Raw genomic sequence first — 15,831 nt, 5'->3', positions numbered from 1 at the left:
CAATGTTAGGCAGCTTACAGTATTACTTACAACTGTACCACACACTAGTTAAAGTCAACAGTTTTTTGCGTGAAGTGAATACAGCTAGCCCAGGTGGAGATGTTTCTGCAACTAAAATCTCAGGCTGAGGCATCTGGTGTGGTAAGGCCGCCATCTGGTGGCATCTGCAGGAAGAGCATGTGAGTCAATAATAGTAGCTAGTATTGGCTGTCACCAAAAAATAACTACCCGCTACATCTTCCTGCAGCTAACCAAACAGAAAAACAACCAAACTCTGACATCTTCCTGCAGCTAACCAAACAGAAAAACAACCAAACTGACATCTTCCTGCAGCTAACCAAACAGAAAAACAACCAAACTCTGACATCTTCCTGCAGCTAACCAAACAGAAAAACAACCAAACTGACATCTTCCTGCAGCTAACCAAGCAGAAAAACAACCAAACTGACATCTTCCTGCAGCTAACCAAACAGAAAAACAACCAAACTGACATCTTCCTGCAGCTAACCAAACAGAAAAACAACCAAACTGACATCTTTCTGCAGCTAACCAAACAGAAAAACAACCAAACTGACATCTTCCTGCAGCTAACCAAACAGAAAAACAACCAAACTGACATCTTCCTGCAGCTAACCAAACAGAAAAACAACCAAACTGACATCTTTCTGCAGCTAACCAAACAGAAAAACAACCAAACTGACATCTTCCTGCAGCTAACCAAACAGAAAAACAACCAAACTGACATCTTCCTGCAGCTAACCAAACAGAAAAACAAAACTGACATCTTCCTGCAGCTAACCAAACAGAAAAACAACCAAACTGACATCTTCCTGCAGCTAACCAAACAGAAAAACAACCAAACTGACATCTTTCTGCAGCTAACCAAACAGAAAAACAACCAAACTCAGACATCTTCCTGCAGCTAACCAAACAGAAAAACAACCAAACTGACATCTTCCTGCAGCTAACCAAACAGAAAAACAACCAAACTGACATCTTCCTGCAGCTAACCAAACAGAAAAACAACTAAACTCGGATACATTTCACAAACATAAAAACAGAGTTGGAGTATAAAGTTTTTATTCCATTTCAAGATGCAAGTATAATATGAAACATGTTAGAGAATAAATATGTACAATAAAACTGGAATAAAGAAGCAGGTAAAAGGCAAACCTATCAGACAAGAACTCAATAACTCTGACTGCTGGAAAAGAAAAAGAACCCAAGGAAGTAGCCATTACAGATCTTAATGTATTCTGGGAAAGGAGGTGAATGATTGTCAACCAAAAGCAGGAAATAAAATGTCAACTAAACACAAAAGAAACGTGTACACACAAATAAAGACCTGTTACCATCATTCATTCTGACTGGAGATCAGAGTTTATATAATGGCTGACTGCTACCATGTGTCGGCTGTTAAAGATATGCTGGTGCAGACCTTGCTGACGTCACCATTTCATGGGCTGGTATGACGTCGCCATTTCATGGGCTGGTATGACATCACCATTTCATGGGCTGGTATGACATCACCATTTCATGGGCTGGTATGACGTCACCATTTCATGGGCTGGTATGACGTCGCCATTTCATGGGCTGGTATGACGTCACCATTTCATGGGCTGGTATGACGTCACCATTTCATGGGCTGGTATGACATCACCATTTCATGGGCTGGTATGACGTCACCATTTCATGGGCTGGTATGACATCACCATTTGATGGGCTGGGAGCTATCCGTTTGGTCCAAGGAGAAGGATTTGATCATGGATCCAATACTGATGTTGCTATTTTGTGGCAGGATTAGATTTCATAAAAAGGTATAAAGTTACTTAAGGTTTCACTATTTTACAGGAGACTTGATTCTAGCGATGATAAATAAAAACTAAATCAGACTTCACAGTAGTATCATTTGTTTTTGTTAAATACATCAGCCTACACAGAACAAGAAACAGGAAAATTATTGTTATTGGAGGCAGTTGCAAAATCAATCAGCCAATTGACCCTCGACCTCTCCATGATCACAACTGCTGATCATCACACATACATGTACTGTAACCCATAGTGACTTTCAACCAATCAGGGCCTTTATTACATCATAGCCAATAGGCAATATTTTACTTTTTTTACAATCAGTGTTCCATTCACAAACTGTAACCACGGTCACCTCAACCTATCAGCCAATCACAACCTCTCAATACAATATATATGTGAATATACTTTCTCAGAGGCCACTTAGCTTTACCTCTGTAATATAGAAGTTTAAATACTCTCCTGAAATCAGACAACTTCCTAAAAACCATAATGTCACATCACCTAACATCCATTCAACCGACCATTCTGTGTTCTGAGGAAAGCCTACAGATGGATATATAGAGGATTCTGTGTTCTGAGGAAAGCCTACAGATGGATATATAGAGGATTCTGTGTTCTGAGGAAAGCCTACAGATGGATATATAGAGGATTCTGTGTTATGAGGAAAGCCTACAGATGGATATATAGAGGATTCTGTGTTCTGAGGAAAGCCTACAGATGGATATATAGAGGAAAGAAACAAGGAACAGTCGTCCAAAAACTCTACAACTCAACTTGATACCCCATGATAACGCATCATCACATCCTTAACAAGAATTAGCCTATAGTAAGTTCTGCGGGCAGCTGCAAATGAGTGTCAATGAATTAATGATCCTTTTGAGATCTCTCTCTCTCAGGAGGTAGGATGGGGGATTTACAGGGGTCCTGGGGTAGCTCAAAGGAGCTCCACTTTGCCTGGGGGTTTCCAGGGGGTTTCAGGAAACAGGATGGGGGATCAAAAGAAGATCTGCTTGGCATCTGACGGGTTCTGCTCCATGGGACAGTAGGGGCATTTCAGCCTGAGGAGATGGAGGACAGAGTTAGACATATACAGACCGGCAGGAGAGTTTAACCACAGAGTTCCACAGGTCTGACTGTCAATGGTTGAGTGCCTGTTTGTCTGCCTGTCTGTCTGTCAACCTGGATCAGACTCACTTTCCAGCGTTGGTGAGTTTGTTGAGGGCGTCTCTGGAGATGACGTGTCCACAGATGAGCTTCATGGGAGGGTTGCTCTCTGACGTCTGCTGTCGGAGGATGGGACAGGCGAACACAGAGTGGTACCAGCACTTCTTCCCCAGATCTATCTCAATCTGGAGGGAGGGGAGACAGGACCGCTCCGTTACCCTTCTATGACAACCTTCTTTAATAATCCATTATAAATGGTTATACACTGCTCAAAAAAATAAAGGGAACACTAAAATAACACATCCTAGATCTGAATGAATTAAATATTCTTATTAAATACTTTTTTCTTCACACAGTTGAATGTGCTGACAACAAAATCACACAAAAATGATCAATGGAAATCAAATGTATCAACCCATGGAGGTCTGGATTTGGAGTCACACTCAAAATTAAAGTGGAAAACCACACTACAGGCTGATCCAACTTTGATGTAATGTCCTTAAAACAAGTAAAAATGAGGCTCAGCAGTGTGTGTGGCCTCCACGTGCCTGTATGACTTCCCTACAACGCCTGGGCATGCTCCTGATGAGGTGGCGGATGGTCTCCTGAGGGATCTCCTCCCAGACCTGGACTAAAGCATCCACCAACTCCTGGACAGTCTGTGGTGCAACGTGGCGTTGGTGGATGGAGCGAGACATGATGTCCCAGATGTGCTCAATTGGATTCAGGTCTGGGGAACGAGCGGGCCAGTCCATAGCATCAATGCCTTCCTCTTGCAGGAACTGCTGACACACTCCAGCCACATGAGGTCTAGCATTGTCTTGCATTAGGAGGAACCCAGGGCCAACCGCACCAGCATATGGTCTCACAAGGGGTCTGAGGATCTCATCTCGGTACCTAATGGCAGTCAGGCTACCTCTGGCGAGCACCACCCCACACCATGACTGACCCACCGCCAAACCGGTCATGCTGGAGGATGTTGCAGGCAGCAGAACGTTCTCTACGGTGTCTCCAGACTGTCACATCTGTCACATGTGCTCAGTGTGAACCTGCTTTCATCTGTGAAGAGCACAGGGCACCAGTGGCGAATTTGCCAATCTTGGTGTTCTCTGGCAAATGAAAAACGTCCTGCACGGTGTTGGGCTGTAACCACAACCCCCACCTGTGGACGTCGGGCCCTCATACCACCCTCATGGAGTCCGTTTCTGACCATTTGAGCAGACACATGCACATTTGTGGCCTGCTAGAGATCATTTTGCAGGGCTCTGGCAGTGCGCCTCCTGCTCCTCCTTGCACAAAGGCAGAGGTAGCGGTCCTGCTGCTGGGTTGTTGCCCTCCTATGGCCTCCTCCACGTCTCCTGATGTACTGGCCTGTCTCCTGGTAGCGCCTCCATGCTCTGGACACTACGCTGACAGACACAGCAAACCTTGCCACAGCTCGCATTGATGTGCCATCCTGGATGAGCTGCACTACCTGAGCCACTTGTGTGGGTTGTAGACTCCGTCTCATGCTACCACTAGAGTGAAAGCACCGCCAGCATTCAAAAGTGACCAAAACATCAGCCAGGAAGCATAGGAACTGAGAAGTGATCTGTGGTCCCCACCTGCAGGACCACTCCTTTATTGGGGGTGTCTTGCTAATTGCCTATAATTTCCACCTGTTGTCTATTCCATTTGCACAACAGCATGTGAAATTTATTGTCAATCAGTGTTGCTTCCTAAGTGGACAGTTCGATTTCACAGAAGTGTGATTGACTTGGAGTTACATTGTGTTGTTTAAGTGTTGCCTTTATTTTTTTGAGCAGTGTAGTATTATACATGTTATTTTTGATTTATTTTCTATTTCATGAATAGTTAAAATAGTTATGAATTACAATTCTTGCTTTTAAATGCTAATAGGATTACTCTGGGATTACCACCCAGAGAAAGTCACCCAGAGAAAGTCATGAGAGAAAAGCAGAGAGCTTAGAGAGGGAGACTTACAGGCAGCTCGTCCTTGTGTGTCCAGACTCCACTACACTGTCTCTGTTCAATCACCTGTTTGATGTTCATCAGGACTGGCAGAGCCATGCAGCCTGACGCAAAACTGACAAAGAATTCAACACAGAGAGACACACATGGAAATCACAGATATCGTTGAAGTTGGAAGTTTACATACAGCTTAGCTAAATACATTTAAACTCAGTTTTTCACAATTACTGACATTTAATCCTAGTAACAATTCCCTGTCTTAGGTTAGTTAGGATCACCACTTTGTTTTAAGAATGTGAAATGTCAGAGTAATTGCAGAGAGAATGATTTATTTCAGCTTTTATTTATTTCATCACATTCCCAGTGGGTCAGAAGTTTACACACACTCAATTAGTATTTGGTAGCATTGCCTTTAAATTGTTTAACTTGGGTCAAATGTTTCGGGTAGCCTTCCACAAGCTTCCCACAATAAGTTGGGTGAATTTTGGCCAATTCCTCCTGACAGAGCTGGTGTAACTGGGTCAGGTTTGTAGGCCTCCTTGCTCGCACACGCTTTTTCAGTTCTGCCCAAACATGTTCTATAGGATTGAGGTCAGGGCTTTGTGATGGCCACTCCAATACCTTGACTTTGTTGTCCTTAAGCCATTTTGCCACAACTTTGGAAGTATGCTTGTGGTCATTGTCCATTTAGAAGACCCATTTGTGACCAAGCTATAACTTCCTGACTGATGTCTTGAGATGTGGCTTCAATATATCCACCTAATTTTCCTTCCTCATGATGCCATCTATTTTGTGAAGAGCACCAGTCCCTCCTGCAGCAAAGCACCCCCACAACATGATGCTGCAACCCCCGTGCTTCATGGTTGGGATGGTGTTCTTTGGCTAGCAAGCCTCCCCCTTTTTCCTCCAACCATAACGATGGTCATTATGGCCAAACAGTTCTATTTTTGTTTCATCAGACCAGAGGACATTTCTCCAAAAAGTACAATCTTTGTCCCCATGTGCAGTTGCAAACCGTAATCTGGCTTTTTTATGTCGGTTTTGGAGCAGTGGCTTCTTCCTTGCTGAGTTGCCTTTCAGGTTATGTTGATATAGGACTCGTTTTACTGTGGCTATAGATACTTTTGTACCTGTTTCCTCCAGCATCTTCACATGGTCCTTTGCTGTTGTTATAGATTTGCACTTTTCTCACCACAGTATGTTCATCTCTAGGAGACAGAACGCGTCTCCTTCCTGAGCGGTATGACAGCTGCGTGGTCCCATGGTGTTTATACTTGCGTACTATTGTTTGTACAGATGAACGTGGTACCTTCAGGCATTTGGAAATTGCTGCCAAGGATGAACAAGACTTATGGAGGTCTACAATTTTTTTTCTGGGGTCTTGGCTGATTTCTTTTGATTTTCCCATGATGTCAAGCAAAGAGGCACTGAGTTTGAAGGTAGGCCTTGAAATACATCCACAGGTACACCTCCAATAGGTTAATTGACATCATTTCAGTCAATCAGAAGCTTCTAAAGCCATGACATAATATCCTGGAATTTCCCAAGCTGATTAAAGGCGTATGTAAACTTCTGACCCACTCAAATTGTGATACAGTGAAATAATCTGTCTGTAAACAAATTGTTGGAAAAATGACTTGTGACATACACAAAGTAGATGTCCTAACCGACCTGCCAAAACTATAGTTTGTTAACAAGACATTTGTGAAGTGGTTGAAAAACGAGTTTTAATGACTCCAACCTAAGTCTATGTAAACTTCCGACTTCAACTGTACATACTGCAGTGAAAAACAATGACAAGGAATCTTACTATCAGCGTTATACTGCTGTGTGTGTGTGTGTGTCTAACCTGACACTGAGAGGTGACTCTACAGATAGCCCCAGCAGAGCGCAGGCGTCCCTGGTGAAGCTGTTACAGATGTCAGCCCACTGGTTGGTCTCTAACAGAGAGCGGTAGGGAGAGTTCTCTATGCCGTGCCGCAGGTACACCAGACTACCCATGAGGATCTGGATGTCTGGGGGAGAGAAGACACTGCTGTAATGGATTTCTGGAGGGAGAGGTCTGGGGGAGAGGAGACAGTGTTATTCAGGGTGTCTGGGGGAGAGGAGACAGTGTTATTCAGGGTGTCTGGGGGAAGAGGAGACAGTGTTATTCAGGGTGTCTGGGGGAAGAGGAGACAGTGTTATTCAGGGTGTCTGGGGGAAGAGGAGACAGTGTTATTCAGGGTGTCTGGGGGAAGAGGAGACAGTGTTATTCAGGGTGTCTGGGGGAAGAGGAGACAGTGTTATTCAGGGTGTCTGGGGGAAGAGGAGACAGTGTTATTCAGGGTGTCTGGGGGAAGAAGAGACAGTGTTATTCAGGGTGTCTGGGGGAAGAGGAGACAGTGTTATTCAGGGTGTCTGGGGGAAGAGGAGACAGTATTATTCAGGGTGTCTGGGGGAAGAGGAGACGGTGTTATTCAGGGTGTCTGGGGGAAGAGGAGACGGTGTTATTCAGGGTGTCTGGGGGAAGAGGAGACAGTGTTATTCAGGGTGTCTGGGGGAAGAGGAGACAGTGTTATTCAGGGTGTCTGGGGGAAGAGGAGACAGTGTTATTCAGGGTGTCTGGGGGAAGAGGAGACAGTGTTATTCAGGGTGTCTGGGGGAAGAGGAGACGGTGTTATTCAGGGTGTCTGGGGGAAGAGGAGACGGTGTTATTCAGGATGTCTGGGGGAGAGGAGACAGTGTTATTCAGGGTGTCTGGGGGAGTAGAGACCGTATTATTCAGGATGTCTGGGGGAGAGGAGAAGGTGTTATTCAGCATGTCTGTGGGAGAGGAGACAGTGTTATTCAGGGTGTCTGGGGGAGTAGAGGCCGTGTTATTCAGGATGTCTGGGGGAGAGGAGAAGGTGTTATTCAGCATGTCTGGGGGAGAGGAGAAGGTGTTATTCAGCATGTCTGTGGAAGAGGAGACAGTGTTATTCAGGGTGTCTGGGGGAGAGGAGAAGGTGTTATTCAGCATGTCTGGGGGAGAGGAGAAGGTGTTATTCAGCATGTCTGTGGGAGACAGGGGTTATGGAGGAGGGAGGAAGGAAGGTGTCCATTCACAGACTATTGGAACAGATCATTAGTCAGTCAGCTGGTAAGAGAAAGAAGCTATGAAGTCGTGTAAGAAAGCTATTGAGAAAACAAAAATGAGGGTTTCTTATTGGACTGGTTGTTCCTTCCTGTTTCAATAAAAAGATATATATATATATATATATATATATATATGTTTGGTGCCTAATGAACATCCTTGTCAAAAAGCTCTTCAAGACCACCAGGAGGCCCCAGCCAGGGTATGTCTGTCCCTACCTCTCTTCAAGACCACCAGGAGGCCCCAGCCAGGGTATGTCTGTCCCTACCTCTCTTCAAGACCACCAGGAGGCCCCAGCCAGGGTATGTCTGTCCCTACCTCTCTTGAAGACCACCAGAAGGCCCCAGCCAGGGTATGTCTGTCCCTACCTCTGGTGCTATGAGGTGAAGGACTGTTAGTGCCTACGTTCAGACCATCATATATCTGCTGCCTAAATTTCTATCTGTCCCACCCTGCTGACCTGAACAGGGCCCAGGCTGTCTGTGTTCCTACCTCTCTGGTGCTGCGAGGCGAAGGGCTGGAAGTGCCTGGCGTACTGTAGCGCCTCCAGTTGGTTGGTGATGCCTCCGTTTAACAGGCTGATGAAGTAGAGGCGGTGCAGCTTGAACTCCAGGGTACTGTTCAGGTCCAGCAGGCGCTGCCGGTTTGTTACTGCCCACCTGGATTGTAATCATTAGTGCATACTGTAGCAAACAGTTGTAAATTGAAAACAATCATTTCTATTGGACAAATTCAGGTAGGTCCCTCCCCGTTTCCTTCTGTTTGGTTCTGTTTGGCTCCTAGTGAATAGACCCCAATTCAATCAATTCAGGAAGTCAACTGAAATTCTAATTGACCGTCAACCCTGGCATTTCAGATCTCAATTGTGTTCACTACTCTAAAGTTAATCAGTTACTGAATGGCTGAAAATGATCAAAGAGGGGTTTGATTCACATTCAACTGCACACAGAGAGGAAGTACAGTACATACTCTAGTGCTGGTCTGAGGTCAGTATATAACAGAGAGGAGGTACAGGACATACTCTAGTGCTGGTCTGAGGTCAGTATATAACAGAGAGGAGGTACAGTACATACTCTAGTGCTGGTCTGAGGTCAGTATATAACAGAGAGGAGGTACAGGACATACTCTAGTGCTGGTCTGAGGTCCTGCATCCTCAAGGCCTCCAGGATCCTGTTGAGTTCCAAGAACGGCTGCTTCATGCTCATGTCAATCACTACTCCAGACTCCTGGGAGACACACAAACAACAGAGAAGCCAGGCAGTTGTAATGCATATGAAATACACCAAATGTCTTTTCTTTCTGGGGACCAATAGGGTGTGCAGGCTTTTGTTTCATCTCAGTTGTTTACCTGACATAGGTCCTCTGCCACGCTCAGCATGCCTTGTCTGTACAGGTGTTCCACAATGGTCTCACTCAGGTACTTCTGTCTCTCAGGTGAGTCCCACACGGTCTCTGCCACCACTGCACTCACCTCTGCATCAAAGTTCTACAGACACACAACCAGGAAACAACCAAAGGAAACCGGAAATAAAACACACAGAATCTGCTGAAATTTCTCCCTTGTGTGCTTAAGGTACATTTTATAAACCGCAAGGGAGTTGTGTCATCATTCATCTTTTCTAAAAATGTAAAGATTCTATAATGAAAGTATTTATTGGGAAACTCTCACCCTGTCGATAGCTTTGCCCACTTTGGAGACACTGCCGTGGATGTCCTTGTGTCTGGAGGCCAGCAGCTGTACCGTTTCTTTAATGTTCTTACAACACTGGGCCATGGTCTGAGACAGCACCGAAAGATCTGCATCTTGTACCCCTGAAGGAGAGCCATATATTTAGAGAGCTGGTACATTGAGGTTTCTGCATTGTGATTGACATGACACAAAACTCTATGGCAGCCATGTTGGCGCCGTAGAAATACAATGACTTACACCATGCCATTGTTGAATACTCCTTTCTGATTGGCATGAAGAGCATTCTAGAGCGTGCATTATTTCCCCATAACGCACGGTATATTTGCACGGTGGAATTCAACGGCTATAGTTCATTCTTACATGTTCTATGTTTGAGCTGCTTTTGAATGCATAGACCCTCGTTGATTGTCCCTTACATATTTCTATGGTTATCAACCCCATTACATGGGAACATTTTAACAATGCTATGTAACAGAATGTCTAGAATTAGAAAGATATTCAAGTGATGTCTCTGCTCTGAAGGAGACAGCAATCAGGTTCAAACAAATCAGAACATCAAAAGGTTAAAAAAGGTTCAAAGCAGTCCTGTTGAACGCACATAAAGAAACCTATGAATCAATTCTGTGCCGGAACCCTCGCGAGTCAAGGCACGCAACCGGAGCAAAACAACATTTAATTTCTCTTAGGGCCAAATTGTTTAAATAACTTCAATTGCATATTGTTGAAGTGCTTTAGTTGTACTCCTGCATCAAATTCCTCAAATATGGGGCCTGTAACAGTGTGTGCAGGTATCTATCATTCTTTCATTTAGTACCATGCAGCTGCAAATGACTTGATGACTGGAGTGGACACTACTTCTAAACTAGAGCGTGGAGCTGGCTCTGCCTTACCGAATGTAACCAGCTGTCCCCGTAGCTCACAGACGCTGCGTAGTAGTTCATCCAGACGTTCCTCTGACTGGTGTCCGTACATGACGAACCTATGGAGCACCTTCTCCAGCTCCCGCTCCACACACGCACACTGCTCCATACCTAGACTGGGACTCTACCGCATTCACTACCACCTGGGAGAGACAAGACATATGGAACTAGGCCTAGATCACTGGTCCTCAAACCTCTCCCCGGGGACCACCAGACATTTCACAATATTGTTGTAGCCCTGAACCAGCTCACCTGAATCACCTAGTCAAGGGCTTGATGATTCGTTGACAGGTTGAATCAGGTGTGCTAGCTCTGGAATATAGCAAATACATAGAACAACTAGGGGTCCCCGAGTAGAGGTTTGAGAACCACTGAACAAGGTCACAGACAATAGCTCAACATTTTGCAATCCTCCCATAACCCCTACAGTTTTGTTTCACTACTGGTATAACTGATTTAGCCAAACTGGTCAACAAAATCCTATTATTAGTTTAATCAGATTTGCTAGAGCCTAAAGTGTGCAATGGCACAGTATTCATAATCATTGACAGGCAACAGAAAATATGAAAGAAGAACAGTCTATTCTAGATCAACAAGTGCAGAACAGTTGTTAGGCCTGGATGTTTTGGTCTCATTGACAAATTAGGCATTCCTGCTGTATACATTTGAAAAACATTGCTTAGCAACTTTCCTCTTCTCTTCCTAAAATATAAAAACTTTTCTTTTGAATTTTTCATCTGACAAATATAAAAATAGCTATAGTACGAAGCTAAACCTACTGTAAACCAGTGGCTACTTTTGGAACTGCTTTGCTCGCTGAAGCTAATAGGCCCTGTCCATAGCCTCAAACCCTCAAACAATGACATTCGACTGCAAAACAGAGTTTGAACGGTATGCTAACTAGTCAAATCGTTTGCTGACACTTTGTTTGAGTCAAGTAGCTAGCTAAAGACTAACAATATAGCCAGCTATGTTCTTGTTACTTACTCAAAACTGACAACAAATCTCTGATAACAGCTATGGTAGCAAATATCAAGTTAGCTACGCTAGCTAAGCTAACTAGCTATATTCACAACAATATTAACAGTACCAAGCCAGATGGCGTAGCTAGTTATCTAGCTGTATAAGACGTCGTATCAAACACCACTTAGTTACAATGGCGATTATCATACAGCGAGAAATCCTAATGGCAACTGAGACATGTTGGTGAGTAAGTTAGCTTGCTACGTTTGTCGCATAACGTAAACAAACAGCTAGCTAACGGTGATGTAAACCTAGCATGGACCGAAGCTGTTTGTTTGACTTGTCTATAATGGTGTATTGTAATTGATTGTATAGTTAGAAAGATAGCCAGATTGTCCAAATACTTTTTTCAATTCTCAAATATATCAACGACATGTCAGAAAATATAAAAATAAATTAAAATAACAACATAAAACGTCAACATAAACACCACTTGCCTGTCGTGACAGCTATTCTCCACCAGTCGTCCTTCGATCTGCGGAACTTCCTTCCTGTGTAGCATGTCTCGGATTTTCATAATAAAAGTACTGGAGTTACTTTACTCATGAATGCAAGGTTCTTAGACTTGATTCAATGTTTCAGTTTTTACAGAGTGTAAAGATACTATATTTTCAGAGTTCCATCCTCTGATACATAATCATGTATGCCTATAGTATGCCTATAAAACAAGTAAAATGTAGGTTTCAAAGTGATAGCAGTTGATTCCAATATTAAATTGTCTCACAATAGCCTACAACTTCATTGCGAACCCCAGGTGGTGCTGTATGGACGGTTATGCATGGAGATCTATGGCCAGATTGCAGACCTATGGTGAAGACAGGTGTGTGGCTTGGAGCTGTCCAGGGGATTTCCCACCTGTGATATAACTATCTGGTAATGACCCCAGACCGGCATTGATGTGTAAAACACACACACACACACACACAAACATAATTATGCATGTAGATTACTAAAAGTCACTCATAAGACATGTCTCAATTATTCATGTCATCAATAAATTCAAGTTCTCAATTCCGTTACTTCAATAACTTGCATTACCACATACTGAGTGTATCAAAATAAAGAACAATCTTGCACCAGGGATTCTGTGATCAAGCTAATCAGTGGCGATTTTAGCATGTAAATCTTGGTGCGGCAAACTCCCCAAATTGTTTTTAGATGCATGCCTGCAAAGCCACTACACAACACTAAACAATACATTAAGGCACTATAACAGTGACAAACAGTGCCTACATAAAGCCAACGTCTCACCACTGCTACCCCTGGCTATCAGCGGAGTCTTCTCTGGCAGCGAAACAGTTAATTCAGCCTCATTTACTGCCTTTAAAAAGAACATAGCTGATATGACTGACTTGCTTAAACAAATGTGGTTTCTAATGACAATTGAGATGTACAAACTATGGCATAAGGGGACGACAAGCGCATAAGAGGCAATCCGTAATTTTGATTAAAACATTAATGAGGCTACTTTTCTGTTGGTGCATGGTGGTCAAACAAGCAAGGGGTGTCCCACCGATTAGAGAAGCACTAGTAAGTAAGATAAGTGTTGTTCTCTGCAGCTCAGTTGGTCGAGTACGGCTCTTGCAACGCCATCACAGTGAGTTTGATTCCCTGAACCACCCATGCGTAAACATTGATGCAAGCTTGACTGTAAATGGCTTTGGATAAGAGTGTCTGCTAAATGGCATATGTTATTATTACATTAGGATATCTGAACAAGTCAAATTAACTCCAATTGATCTCGTCTTTCACTCCTAATGATCTAAACATGCATGATCACACTTCACAACAGAGGATTGGTGGGATTTTTGCATGGGATCTTTCTAGAAGGCGCAATGAAACCCCCAATAGGCTAGATTACAGTCATGCAAATAAATCCTTACACACACTTGGATTGCTTCAAGTTAGGTGACAGATTCACAAACCACAATTACCCCCCAAAAAGGACAACAAACTAGGGCAGTTGAAAAAAAGACAGATTTGAAATGTAACCCTTCTGGTTTCTATTCAGTCCTGTTTGTCATGAACACTAAGGGGTTGGTTGGTTCTTAAATACCCTCTATTCAGTCCTGTTTGTCATGAACACTAAGGGGTTGGTTTGTCCTTAAATACCCTCTATTCAGTCCTGTTTGTCATGAACACTAAGGGGTTGGTTTGTTCTTAAATACCCTCTATTCAGTCCTGTTTGTCATGAACACTAAGGGGTTGGTTTGTCCTTAAATACCCTCTATTCAGTCCTGTTTGTCATGAACACTAAGGGGTTGGTTGGTTCTAAAATACCCTCTATTCAGTCCTGTTTGTCATGAACACTAAGGGGTTGGTTTGTCCTTAAATACCCTCTATTCAGTCCTGTTTGTCATGAACACTAAGGGGTTGGTTTGTCCTTAAATACCCTCTATTCAGTCCTGTTTGTCATGAACACTAAGGGGTTGGTTTGTCCTTAAATACCCTCTATTCAGTCCTGTTTGTCATGAACACTAAGGGGTTGGTTTGTCCTTAAATACCCTCTATTCAGTCCTGTTTGTCATGAACACTAAGGGGTTGGTTTGTCCTTAAATACCCTCTATTCAGTCCTGTTTGTCATGAACACTAAGGGGTTGGTTTGTCCTTAAATACCCTCTATTCAGTCCTGTTTGTCATGAACACTAAGGGGTTGGTTTGTTCTTAAATACCCTCTATTCAGTCCTGTTTGTCATGAACACTAAGGGGTTGGTTGGTTCTTAAATACCCTCTATTCAGTCCTGTTTGTCATGAACACTAAGGAGTTGGTTTGTTCTTAAATACCCTCTATTCAGTCCTGTTTGTCATGAACACTAAGGGGTTGGTTTGTTCTTAAATACCCTCTATTCAGTCCTGTTTGTCATGAACACTAAGGGGTTGGTTTGTCCTTAAATACCCTCTATTCAGTCCTGTTTGTCATGAACACTAAGGGGTTGGTTTGTCCTTAAATACCCTCTATTCAGTCCTGTTTGTCATGAACACTAAGGGGTTGGTTTGTCCTTAAATACCCTCTATTCAGTCCTGTTTGTCATGAACACTAAGGGGTTGGTTTGTCCTTAAATACCCTCTATTCAGTCCTGTTTGTCATGAACACTAAGGGGTTGGTTTGTCCTTAAATACCCTCTATTCAGTCCTGTTTGTCATGAACACTAAGGGGTTGGTTTGTCCTTAAATACCCTCTATTCAGTCCTGTTTGTCATGAACACTAAGGGGTTGGTTGGTTCTTAAATACCCTCTATTCAGTCCTGTTTGTCATGAACACTAAGGGGTTGGTTTGTTCTTAAATACCCTCTATTCAGTCCTGTTTGTCATGAACACTAAGGGGTTGGTTGGTTCTTAAATACCCTCTATTCAGTCCTGTTTGTCATGAACACTAAGGGGTTGGTTTGTCCTTAAATACCCTCTATTCAGTCCTGTTTGTCATGAACACTAAGGGGTTGGTTTGTTCTTAAATACCCTCTATTCAGTCCTGTTTGTCATGAACACTAAGGGGTTGGTTTGTCCTTAAATACCCTCTATTCAGTCCTGTTTGTCATGAACACTAAGGGGTTGGTTTGTCCTTAAATACCCTCTATTCAGTCCTGTTTGTCATGAACACTAAGGGGTTGGTTTGTCCTTAAATACCCTCTATTCAGTCCTGTTTGTCATGAACACTAAGGGGTTGGTTTGTTCTTAAATACCCTCTATTCAGTCCTGTTTGTCATGAACACTAAGGGGTTGGTTGGTTCTTAAATACCCTCTATTCAGTCCTGTTTGTCATGAACACTAAGGAGTTGGTTTGTTCTTAAATACCCTCTATTCAGTCCTGTTTGTCATGAACACTAAGGGGTTGGTTTGTTCTTAAATACCCTCTATTCAGTCCTGTTTGTCATGAACACTAAGGGGTTGGTTTGTCCTTAAATACCCTCTATTCAGTCCTGTTTGTCATGAACACTAAGGGGTTGGTTTGTCCTTAAATACCCTCTATTCAGTCCTGTTTGTCATGAACACTAAGGGGTTGGTTTGTCCTTAAATACCCTCTATTCAGTCCTGTTTGTCATGAACACTAAGGGGTTGGTTTGTCCTTAAATACCCTCTATTCAGTCCTGTTTGTCATGAACACTAAGGGGTTGGTTGGTCCTTAAATACCCTCTATT

At 43.3% G+C, this 15,831-nt stretch overlaps 1 protein-coding gene across 2 annotated transcripts; it reads right to left on the bottom strand.

Moving 5' to 3' along the window:
* Window positions 1-1,063: 1,063 nt before the first annotated feature.
* LOC110489107 (E3 ubiquitin-protein transferase RMND5B) lies at window positions 1,064-12,284 on the bottom strand. 2 transcript variants are annotated; one of them, XM_021561678.2, is made up of 10 exons: window positions 12,133-12,284; window positions 10,643-10,815; window positions 9,732-9,874; window positions 9,411-9,548; window positions 9,188-9,288; window positions 8,555-8,721; window positions 6,797-6,962; window positions 4,960-5,062; window positions 3,007-3,161; window positions 1,064-2,870 (listed from the first exon to the last, which is right to left on the bottom strand). In XM_021561678.2, exons 2-10 carry the CDS (start codon window positions 10,779-10,781, stop codon window positions 2,807-2,809), a joined length of 1,176 nt encoding a protein of 391 aa, XP_021417353.2. In that variant the 5' UTR covers window positions 10,782-10,815; window positions 12,133-12,284; the 3' UTR covers window positions 1,064-2,806. The 2 variants fall into 2 exon arrangements, with proteins under 2 accessions (XP_021417353.2, XP_021417354.2); XM_021561679.2 differs by lacking the exon at window positions 12,133-12,284 and adding an exon at window positions 10,925-12,104.
* Between the last annotated feature and the right edge of the window lie 3,547 nt (window positions 12,285-15,831).

This window comes from Oncorhynchus mykiss, chromosome 14 (genome assembly GCF_013265735.2).
Source record: "Oncorhynchus mykiss isolate Arlee chromosome 14, USDA_OmykA_1.1, whole genome shotgun sequence".
In the NCBI taxonomy this organism is placed as follows: Eukaryota; Metazoa; Chordata; class Actinopteri; order Salmoniformes; family Salmonidae; genus Oncorhynchus; species Oncorhynchus mykiss.
This window is presented reverse-complemented; position numbering and strand designations above follow the sequence as displayed.

Coding starts and splice junctions, on each gene's coding strand:
- LOC110489107 (XM_021561678.2), bottom strand. CDS start 10,781: ATGGAGCAGTGTGCGTGTGTGGAGCGGGAGCTGGAGAAGGTGCTCCAT. Junction 9,875..10,642: donor GGGACAGCTGGTTACATTCG/GTAAGGCAGAGC, acceptor GCTCTCCTTCAG/GGGTACAAGATGCAGATCTT. Junction 8,722..9,187: donor GACCTCAGACCAGCACTAGA/GTATGTCCTGTA, acceptor ATTACAATCCAG/GTGGGCAGTAACAAACCGGC.